General features: G+C 45.6%; 1 protein-coding gene across 5 annotated transcripts in view; it reads right to left on the bottom strand.

Moving 5' to 3' along the window:
* The window catches only part of LOC110508266 (disintegrin and metalloproteinase domain-containing protein 22), an 89,768-nt gene extending 78,989 nt beyond the window's left edge, over positions 1-10,779 (bottom strand). For 3 of the 5 annotated variants that reach the window (XR_016492416.1, XR_016492417.1, XM_036967182.2), the window contains exons 1-3: positions 10,037-10,660; positions 9,535-9,695; positions 5,707-5,783 (exon numbers count right to left, since the gene is read on the bottom strand). Coding sequence is in view for 3 of the 5 variants with exons in the window: in XM_036967182.2 (XP_036823077.2) it covers positions 5,707-5,783; positions 9,535-9,695; positions 10,037-10,127 (329 nt within the window). In the remaining 2 variants the exon portion in view is untranslated. Of the gene's footprint in view, positions 1-5,706; positions 5,784-9,534; positions 9,696-10,036 lie in introns of all 5 variants that reach the window. The other 2 variants (XM_036967187.2, XM_090223411.1) reach the window with 2 other exon arrangements.
* Positions 10,780-12,026: the final 1,247 nt, after the last annotated feature.

Here is a 12,026-nt window from a genome sequence, read left to right as displayed (position 1 = left end):
TCCCGAGGCAATGAATGGCAATTTGGAGGCAGCCAAAGATGTAAGAGGGAGAGGACAAAGAAGCCTAAGGGAGTGATGTGTGACCTTAGCACGCTAGGCAACACAGACACACTTCTGCCCTGCAATACTTTGGTATTTTTACTATTACATTGTTACTGACTACTGCATTGTTGGGTTTAGGGCTTGCAAGAAAGGCATTTCACTGTACTTGTGCATGTAGCATTAAAACTTTATACACTAAAAACACACACAACCTCACAGTTGCAGTTATAGTAGGCACAAGCTAAAAATACCTGATGCGTTTCTGAGAGGTTCTTCATCATCAAATCTGTGATCTTATTTAAAGATCCCAGTGGAAAGAGAGAGTAGCATCTCAAAATCAACTGAAATAAAAACAAGCAGCCTCTTGTTTGTTATGCTTGCAACTCCTTAAACACATACAGACACACACAGACACACACACACAGAGCAGAGAGGCCATTGATCAAACTAAGGAAACTAGGTCTCGCTGCATGAAGCCAAGAAACATGCACGCTCAACCTCAATGCCCTCCTCACACACACACAGCTCAAGAAAGTTATCTCGTCAACAAAGGGAAAGGGGGATACCTAGTCAGTTGTACAACTGAATGCATTCAACTGAAATGTGTCTTCTGCATTTAACCCAAGCAGGGTGCACTGTGATTGGTTAAAGAGTGAGGTCAGTGAGCAGCGCTTGGGGAGCGAGGGATGGATGGAGAAGAGAAGAGCAGCGCGCACACACGCACACACACACACGCACACACACAGAGAGAGCATATAACAGAACCTCATCAAACACATAGCCACAGCAGGAGGGAGAGAGATGGAAAGAGGGAGGGAGAGAGAGAGACAACAGGACAGAGAACCATTCCCTCCATACTACCATTGTACTGATCACTACAACAGGACAGAGAACCATTCCCTCCATACTACCATTGTACTGATCACTACAACAAGACAGAGAACCATTCCCTCCATACTACCATTGTACTGATCACTACAACAGGACAGAGAACCATTCCCTCCATACTACCATTGTACTGATCACTACAACAGGACAGAGAACCATTCCCTCCATACTACCATTGTACTGATCACTACAACAGGACAGAGAACCATTCCCTCCATACTACCATTGTACTGATCACTACAACAGGACAGAGAACCATTCCCTCCATACTACCATTGTACTGATCACTACAACAGGACAGAGAACCATTCCCTCCATACTACCATTGTACTGATCACTACAACAGGACAAAGAACCATTCCCTCCATACTACCATTGTACTGATCACTACAACAGGACAGAGAACCATTCCCTCCATACTACCATTGTACTGATCACTACAACAGGACAGAGAACCATTCCCTCCATACTACCATTGTACTAATCACTACAACAGGACAGAGAACCATTCCCTCCATACTACCATTGTACTGATCACTACAACAGGACAGAGAACCATTCCCTCCATACTACCATTGTACTGATCACTACAACAGGACAGAGAATCATTCCCTCCATACTACCATTGTACTGATCACTACAACAGGACAGAGAACCATTCCCTCCATACTACCATTGTACTGATCACTACAACAGGACAGAGAACCATTCCCTCCATACTACCATTGTACTGATCACTACAACAGGACAGAGAACCATTCCCTCCATACTACCATTGTACTGATCACTACAACAGGACAGAGAACCATTCCCTCCATACTACCATTGTACTAATCACTACAACAGGACAGAGAACCATTCCCTCCATACTACCATTGTACTGATCACTACAACAGGACAGAGAACCATTCCCTCCATACTACCATTGTACTGATCACTACAACAGGACAGAGAACCATTCCCTCCATACTACCATTGTACTGATCACTACAACAGGACAGAGAACCATTCCCTCCATACTACCATTGTACTGATCACTACAACAGGACAGAGAACCATTCCCTCCATACTACCATTGTACTGATCACTACAACAGGACAGAGAACCATTCCCTCCATACTACCATTGTACTGATCACTACAACAGGACAGAGAACCATTCCCTCCATACTACCATTGTACTGATCACTACAACAGGACAGAGAACCATTCCCTCCATACTACCATTGTACTGATCACTACAACAGGACAGAGAACCATTCCCTCCATACTACCATTGTACTGATCACTACAACAGGACAGAGAACCATTCCCTCCATACTACCATTGTACTGATCACTACAACAGGACAGAGAACCATTCCCTCCATACTACCATTGTACTGATCACTACAACAGGACAGAGAACCATTCCCTCCATACTACCATTGTACTGATCACTACAACAGGACAGAGAACCATTCCCTCCATACTACCATTGTACTGATCACTACAACAGGACAGAGAACCATTCCCTCCATACTACCATTGTACTGATCACTACAACAGGACAGAGAACCATTCCCTCCATACTACCATTGTACTGATCACTACAACAGGACAGAGAACCATTCCCTCCATACTACCATTGTACTGATCACTACAACAGGACAGAGAACCATTCCCTCCATACTACCATTGTACTGATCACTACAACAGGACAGAGAACCATTCCCTCCATACTACCATTGTACTGATCACTACAACAGGACAGAGAATCATTCCCTCCATACTACCATTGTACTGATCACTACAACAGGACAGAGAACCATTCCCTCCATACTACCATTGTACTGATCACTACAACAGGACAGAGAACCATTCCCTCCATACTACCATTGTACTGATCACTACAACAGGACAGAGAACCATTCCCTCCATACTACCATTGTACTGATCACTACAACAGGACAGGGGTTCAAATCTATATGCAGGCTTCCCAAACCATACAGACACACAGTTACAGCACAGACTCCATATGATGGATGACATCCAGCACCTCAGGTCACCAAACACAACATACGACAGAGACGTGCCTGACCGTGTCACAACAATAGCTCTACATCCCACAGGGACACTGTGTCATGACACATGACGCTTCATGCATCATACAGTAACCCTACGAGTGGCAGCACTGTGCTGTTTGGATATTCCTGTGATGTCATCTCCATTTCTCTCAGTCTACTGTGTGTGAATGGCTCTGGGTGACAGGGGAAATAGATCCTCATACAGAGAGAGATGACTTCAGCTCTAATGATGCAGACTCACTTCTACACACAACTGTCTGCTTAGGTGAGCTTGTTTGATTTATTTCACCTTTATTTTGACAGGGAGTCATTCTGAGACCAAGGTCTCTTTTTCAGAACAACCCTGTGATTACCAAAATTATACACATCAATACACTACAAAAAAGCACAACAGAGATACAAATCACAATCATAGAAAACACACATTCTTCAGTAAAACAGATAATCAATCAGCAGCCATCTGAATAGAGATAGATAGGCCTAGAGACACCAAAACATCACATGTAAAGACTTTTGGAAAACTATTCCAAGAGTAAGGTCAAAGGGTCTGGTAGTTCCTACATCTGCAGGTTAACAATGACGCAAGGTACGGCGGAATTTGTGTAAGGAGGCGTTATAAACTAAAATAGTGCAATGCATCGATCTACCAGACCTCAAAGAGGGCCAGCCTACTTTCATCAATGCATCGATCTACCAGACCTCAAAGAGGGCCAGCCTACTTTCATCAATGCATCGATCTACCAGACCTCAAAGAGGGCCAGCCTACTTTCATCAATGCACCGATCTACCAGACCTCAAAGAGGGCCAGCCTACTTTCATCAATGCATCGATCTACCAGACCTCAAAGAGGGCCAGCCTACTTTCATCAATGCATCGATCTACCAGACCTCAAAGAGGGCCAGCCTACTTTCATCAATGCACCGATCTACCAGACCTCAAAGAGGGCCAGCCTACTTTCATCAATGCATCGATCTACCAGACCTCAAAGAGGGCCAGCCTACTTTCATCAATGCATTGATCTACCAGACCTCATAGAGGGCCAGCCTACTTTCATCAATGCATCGATCTACCAGACCTCATAGAGGGCCAGCCTTCTTTCATCAATGCATCGATCTACCAGACCTCATAGAGGGCCAGCCTTCTTTCATCAATGCATTGATCTACCAGACCTCATAGAGGGCCAGCCTACTTTCATCAATGCATCGATCTACCAGACCTCATAGAGGGCCAGCCTTCTTTCATCAATGCACAGATCTACGAGACCTGAGGGCCAGCCTACTTTCATCAATGCACCGATCTACCAGACCTCAAAGAGGGCCAGCCTACTTTCTGATGCAGAAAGCAGTGATGTGTACTGAACCTGTCACCCTGTGTCTTTGTGTCTGTGACAGACACAGAGAGAGAGAGAGACACAACTTCCCCTCAGTAGTGAAAGACCATTGGTCAGCAGAGTGTGAGGGCCAGATAGAGAGAGCTTGAGAGAAAGGAAGAGAGGGAGAGAGAAGTGGAAAGAGCTGACAGAGAAACAGTGAGAGGGAGTAAAAGGGAGAAAGCTGAGCAAGAGAGATGGCGGGATGGAGAGCGAGAGAAATAGCCCCACAAACACACAGCATATCATTACTTCCCCAAAACAAGGTGGCCCAAAAGGCACTGGACACTGGGAGGAAATATGGTCCTGTCTGCTCTGTACCACTACGATCAACCAGAGGTGAAAGATGTCTCATTCCTCATGCCTCCATTACAGAGACCATTAGAGCACATAAAGATGTACTGCCAGATTCTGTTGTTCTACACACCCAGAGGCCGAACTCGTGGATCCCATTTTAATGTCTCTGCATGCACCATGAAGGACATGCTACCGTACCTGTAGACCTCCAAACATTGTGCTAACACTAGTTAGCACAGGCTCGCGAAACTACCTCTTAACTTATGAACAGCTTATAACCTGCTTATGAACAGCTTATAACCTGCTTATGAACAGTTTATAAACTATTGTTCCCGAGTGAATAAGCAGCCTATAAGCAGTATTACCAACCAAGTATTCATAATGAAAGATAGGCCTTCAGCACTGGCACTAACAGGTTTCCCCAGATCAAAGCTTTGTGAGGAAGACATTGGGGACTAATTTAACAGCTCTTAAAGACATGCTCCGGTACTTTGGCGACTAGTAAGTCTTTTTGAAACCTCCCGCTTTGGCCTGGATGTGTCGATATGTAGTTCACCCATGCATAATCTATGATCGGAATTACTGTCTTACCTCAATGAGGCACGAAACTGCTCGTTTGAAAGTGACTATTTTCTGGAAGCTGTGCTGTGTCATTTTCCCTACATTTCCCCCGCATGGGCCAGACCCCTAGCAATTTGAGTTCCAGCCAATGAGATTCAGCCCCTCGTAATTTGAGTGACAGCTAGCAAGAATCACACACAGCAGAGTGAAAGAGAGAGCAATGACGTGGTGCACATACAGTATCTGCACATATGTGATGTAGTACACTATTTTCGGGGAACACTTTTGGCTCATGGGTGTTTACTTTCAGAACAACTTGCTAATAAGTATACAAAAATAACAGAGAATCCCTTTAATCATACAAAATACCGTCTAGTACTACTGGCTATTATACTACCACATGCAGAAATCATGACATAGAGAGAAAGGGGATTTATCGCAGTAGATACAGAGAATGTTGGTGATAGGTCAAAGGTTATACTCACTGGTTCAGTTCAACATCCAAGATGAACTGCTCACCAAACGCGTCCACCTGGAAGCTGGCTTGGGCCATGTGGTTCCCCTGTGAATAAAAAAAAATTCAGAAACGTTGTACAATCATCTCTATTGCATTGAGTGCTGAAAAAGCTTTTACAAAACAACTAACAATATACATACTGTACATGAACTTTAAGGAAAGGAAGACGTTCTGAGAGACAGGGGAGCTGTGATGGAAGCTGAACTAGACCCAGACATTCTGAGAGATGGGAGCTGTGATTGAAGCTGAACTAGACCCAGACATTCTGAGAGACATCGGTGACATTAACCATGCAAATCTGTGTAACTCACACCCTCCCAACTCATCCTGTACTCACACCCTCCCACCTCCTCCTGTACACACCCTCCCACCGCCTCCTGTACTCACACCCTCCCCCCGCCTCCTGTACTCACACCCTCCCACCTCCTCCTGTACTCACACCCTCCCACCTCCCCCTGTACTCACACCCTCCCACCTCCTCCTGTACTCACACCCTCCCACCTCCTCCTGTACTCACACCCTCCCACCTCCTCCTGTACTCACACCCTCCCACCTCCCCTTGTACTCACACCCTCCCACCTCCCCCTGTACTCACACCCTCCCACCTCCCCCTGTACTCACACCCTCCCACCTCCTCCTGTACTCACACCCTCCCACCGCCTCCTCTACTCACACCCTCCCACCGCCTCCTGTACTCACACCCTCCCACCTCCTCCTGTATTCACACCCTCCCACCTCCCCCTGTACTCACACCCTCCCACCTCCCCCTGTACTCTCACACACACCCACCCACCCTCCCTGCTGGCTCATCCAGAAATGATTGATTTGGTTGAGGGGGAAGGTCTAATACATCCCTAGCTCTGGGCACATATGGCGCGTGGTCTATTACAGGCCCCAAGGGAAACGAGGACTTCCCACTATTGTTCCTGTGTAACTCTGAGGGAGTCCCCAGCTAGTCTAATACAGGACTAACCCCTCCCCCAGGCATGGCCCACGGGCCTGAGTCAATACACACCGGACCCTGCATTAAAACCAAGGGAGTGTGTGTGTGTGTGTGTATGTGTGTGTAAAATGCCCCAATCTTCACCCAAGAATGACCTTAGACCTCAGGGTCCCCTGTGGCCACAGACACTATTGTTAGTGTGTGTGTGTGTGTGTACGCCCGCGCATATACCGGTACGCGAGTATGTGATTCCTTTTCAGGGCACACTTTAAAATCAAATTAAGCGAATTGAATCCACATGAAGTGGTACCAGTAATTGTGTTCTCCTGGACCAGATTTCCCAGTTTGACTGGGCCGAGCCGAGGCACCGAGACCATCAGCGACTCCTGTTTCATTGATTAGTGCATCATAGCAAGACCTAACTCCACTGATGGAGCTAGGGGGCTACCAGGGAGTGCTGTTATCCTACTACAACACAGACAGCCTTAAACACACACACACACACTGATGGAGCTAGGGGCCTACCAGGGAGTGCTGTTATCCTACTACAACACAGACAGCCTTACACACACGCACACGCACACACACACGCACACACACACACACACACACACACACACACACACACACACACACACACACACACACACACACACACACACAACTGATGGCTATGGGCCCATGACTATAAGTGCTTTTCTTCCACAGAAACGCTTAAACAGCACTCAGCTGAGCTCTTCTCAAAGCTCCTCTTTTAAAAATGTGTAAAGTAGGTTACGCCTTTAACTGAAAATAGTCGACTCAACGCAAGTTCATAAACAGTTATTTTTGTGTGTCATACGTTTAAGAATGATTTGACAGGTTCCTTTCAGATGTTATGATACCGAGCTAAAAACAGTCGAAATCCGAGCATAATTAGACAATATGACGCTGAGAATGCAGGCTGTGTGACAAAGTGGCTGATTTGAGGTCAGTATAAAACTCTCTCTGGGGATGACAAGAAACTCAAAGACTGATCAAATCAAATGAAGATTCCCTCATATCTCTTTCTCTCTCTTTTTGGGGCAGTATAATTTCAACGGAAGACACCTGATGCAGTTGTGCTGTAAATAGTGACAAAAAGACGAGGCAGTGTTTCCCCCAAGAACTTTCTTTTAGGCGGCACAATAATCTTTTTTGAAGACAAATGAAGTTTATCAGTATCTGGCACACATGTTCCAGTCCCAAGTTAACTGTTCTAATGACGTAAGCTCATGTTCCTTATTAGAGCTCAACATATAGAACACCAGTGAGGTCATATAAACAATCAATGACAGATGTGTCCAATTAGCTTGGTTATCATGGCTAGCCAGGTTCTCTCCCCCTTGGAGTGAGAGACAAAGGGTTAACACCTCCCCTGCCGGCCTCAATCTGCAGCCCTTTACCTGACCCGGTGGGAGCCCCGAGCAGGCTAGCCTTTCGACTAGCATAGCCTCTGGAACTATAAACCCATAATAGGTTAGCATCCAGGGGCAGATTGGCCATTTGGCAAATGCCAGATAGTTTTCGCGCAATTTCTCCATTATTCTGGCTGGCCCCCCTACTAAGATGGGCCTGCCTGGTTTTCTGATAGGCTGAGCTGAGGTCATGTTAACTCACATTCAAAGTCAAACGCAGTATGAGCAAAGGGAACTGCTCCGACCTTGTCATTATACTAGTAAACAAACTGAAAGGGTGCATATAAACGGAGAACGGGCACATTCTACATTGTCACCTCACCCAAAATGTTTTAAAACCACAATTTGGTCAAACTATAAAGTGCATTATCCTCATGATTCCTGTAATGAAAGTGTCTGCCCTTGTGCCTGTGCTCTCGATGTCCCTCTGCTGAGGCTGAAATTTCAGGCGGTCTTTTCAAACAGCTCTTGCACTAAAAGGGCACTATCATCATTTTCACAGCATTTTTCCAACTTCATAGTGTGGAAATGTATATAAAACACGGACAAATAACATGTGTTGACTGCACTGGAACAACTAGATTTGAGATAAAAGGAAGGAATAGTGGAATAAAAATCTGATGTTTATAACGTGTACATTTCAGAGGTAGAGAGCCTTATGATTGTATCTGAGTATCCAGACTAGGTCTTCACATCAAACAGATAATTTAATAGCCAAAGCAACCACCCAGCTAGTGAACTGTAAAGGATGCCAACCAGATAGAGAGCAGACTCTCTTTAACCATCCAAGAAGCAGTGTGTCTCAGACATAGGGCCATGTGGGTTACTGGCGAATCCATTGTAAGGGCACAAACCAATCATTATTCAATAGATTCTGAAGATATTGTGTCAGGTCTGCTCACCTTTTTAATAATAAGAACCTCTCTTACTATATAAGGGAAACAACATATTTGACCCAATTAAACATGTATGGATGTTACAGGCCTATGTATCTATTCATTATAATGCATAGGCTTCATCCCCATGTGTTTCATGCATGGGCTCTTTTTTCTGACCAGGCCTGAGCCTGTCTTTGTGTATGTATGTGCATAGAAACCCCCACAATATACCACCAGGCTATCTTTATTTTTCTCAATGAAAAGACACTGCCTACGCTTTTAAATGTGGCGAAATTGAATAGACTATATTTCTGTAAATAGACCACTAGTCAAAAGAACTAGCTTGGTATAGGTGAAAATGTGATCTTGCCGAATTATATGTGAAATGCGTAAAAAGGAGATGATTCAACAAAAACATAAACAACATGAGAATAGCGGGATGTCTCCAACAGCAACGCGTACCAAAGGCATTTGTCTCTCTGCACATAGCGGAGCTCCATCGCCACCATAACAAATAACACCACCACTGTGTAGGCTACCTGTGTGGGGCTGGAACTGGCTCTAGTCCTGGTGCTGATGACATCGTGGGTGATTTGACTGTGGTTGTGCATGCTGTAGAGCAGACGGAGAGGGACCGTGTCCTCCTTCCCGGCGAACCTGCTCGCATCACGAACAGCCTTCGCCTGCGACAAGGCGTCTCCTGCACAGGGAGGAAACAGCGATGTTTAAGATTGCGATAGCTATCCTGGCGCAAAAAAACACAGCTACAAGCGCCTATACCAAAACACACATCAATGTGAAATAGCACTGTAATGGTTTTGGAATATTTTTCCTCAAATAGTTTTAATTAATAATAGACCGATTCCCTTTCATAAGGTTACATTAAATGCAAATGTTAGAGGTTGTTTACGTTGGGGATTCAGGCTCCCTCTCTGGCAGCATAATAACATGGAATGTGGAACGTGTTATTGGTGATGCTGTTGCCATTCGGATCTGTTCCAATAAAATACATAGCAATATTTGTTGTCATAAATACATTACCATTTCGAGGTATATGATTGCTGGAATGAACGATGCACATCAGTCCATAGACGCACAAAAGGGAAATCCACCATCGCCGATACATCGTCATCAGTTCTTCTTCATCGAATGGACAAAAAAAGGGACAAAAAAAAGCGATATCCTAAAACGGATTTGGGCACCTCTCTCTTCGCTAGAGGAGGTTCGGGGTTGAGAAGCATAGATGAACGCGCGCGCTGGTCGTCTGCTTAGCGCAGTCTCTTGTGCTGGTGGCCATCGGGGTGCTCTTGCTGCCCCTGCATTGAGACGCTCACGCTGCTGTTTCTACCGCTAGAACGCCAAGGCATCTGAGCGCGCTGAGTCTCTATGGACAGAGCGGAGAAGGAGGAGAGGTAAGAGGAGAGGAGTGGGGACACATTAAAGCACATCAATATCCAGTAGCTCACTGCAGAAGCGCCTCATGCGTAAACATGCGAGGAGAACAGCGATTGCCGAGATGGGATGTCGGGAACTGTAGTGTGCACGCTCCATCTCCATACAGACCTAGACTACCTTCTGACAGCTTCTGCGCATAATCATAGAAGGGCACAATCACTGAAGGGCACCGTCAAGATAAACAAACTGTAATACTGTATGTTGTGTAATAACAGCCCATCATGCTCTTTCTAGACTATATTCTCAGTTGCTGTATAATTAGTCCAACCCACAGCCAGATGACGCTATTATTCATTTTACGTAATCTGCGTCCACCTGTTATGTGCCCAGCCGTCTGTCTATACACTGGTGTCCCCCTGTGACCGGCTCATACATGAAACATCTTCCGTTCAGGCTGCAAAGGCATCAGTTTCCTCCTAAAATCGGTTTAATAACTGCCCTTCGGTCTAAAAAAACGTGAAAATATAAGTACTATTTGAATAAAATACAATTTTCCACTACCATGCTGGAGTGGCTAGTGCTACTTCCCGATGTTGCCATGGATAAACTACTGTAAGCAGGTCCCCTACAAGCATGCACATACACCAGAAATCATCACAACTTGATCAGGTATTAAACCCCTTTAGGCCTAAAGCGCATTTTAGGCGCAATCCAGAGGTAATAACATTCACAAGTGCCATATTTGGTCCCCCAAAAAACCTCTAGGCCAATTGATATTTTAATTCAAGATGATCCTACAACCCAGGGGAATACAGTGCAAGAGGCATCACTACAGTCCCTGGTTCAATTCCAGGCTGTATCACATCCGGCCGTGATTGGGAGTCCCATAGGGTGGCATACAATTGGCCCAGCCTCGTCCGGTTTGGCCGGGGTAGGCCGTCATTGTAAATAAGAATTTGTTCTTAACGGACTTACTTAGTTAAATAAAAATGCTTTTAAATAAGGTCCCCAAGAACACAGTGGCCTACATCATTCTTAAATGGAAGAAGTTTGGAACCACCAAGACTCTTCCTTGAGCTGGCCACCCGCCCAAACTGAGAAATCGGGGGAGAAGGGAGGGAGGGGACCAAGAACATCATGGCCACTGACAGAGCTCCAGAGTTCCTCTGTGGAGATGGGGAAAGCCTTCCAGAAGGACAACTATCTCTGCAGCACTCCACCAAATCAGGCCTTTATCGCAAAACAGAAGCCATTACCTAGTAAAAAGCACACAGCCCGCTTGGAGTATTCCAAAAGGCACCTAAAGGACTCTCAGACCATGAGAAACAAGATTCTCTGGTCTGATGAAACCAAGATGAACCTGTTTGGCCTGAATGCCAAGCGTCACGTCTGGAGAACCTGGCACCATCCCTACAGTGAAGCATGGTGGTGGCAGCATCATACTGTGGGGATGTTTTTCAGCGGCAGGGACTGTGAGACTAGTCAGGATTTAGGGAAAGAGGAACAAAGCAAAGTACAGAGAGAACCTTGTGGCCAGATGTAAGCCACTCCTCAGTAAAAGGTAGTAGCCAGCCCGCTTGGAGCCAAAAGGCACCTAAAGGACTCTCCGACCATGAGAAACAAGATTCTCTGGTCT

Source organism: Oncorhynchus mykiss, chromosome 3 (assembly GCF_057628025.1).
Source record: "Oncorhynchus mykiss isolate SJ-2025 chromosome 3, ASM5762802v1, whole genome shotgun sequence".
NCBI classification, from domain to species: Eukaryota; Metazoa; Chordata; class Actinopteri; order Salmoniformes; family Salmonidae; genus Oncorhynchus; species Oncorhynchus mykiss.
Note: the sequence above shows the minus strand (reverse complement) of the source record. Positions and strands in the feature narration are given on the sequence as shown.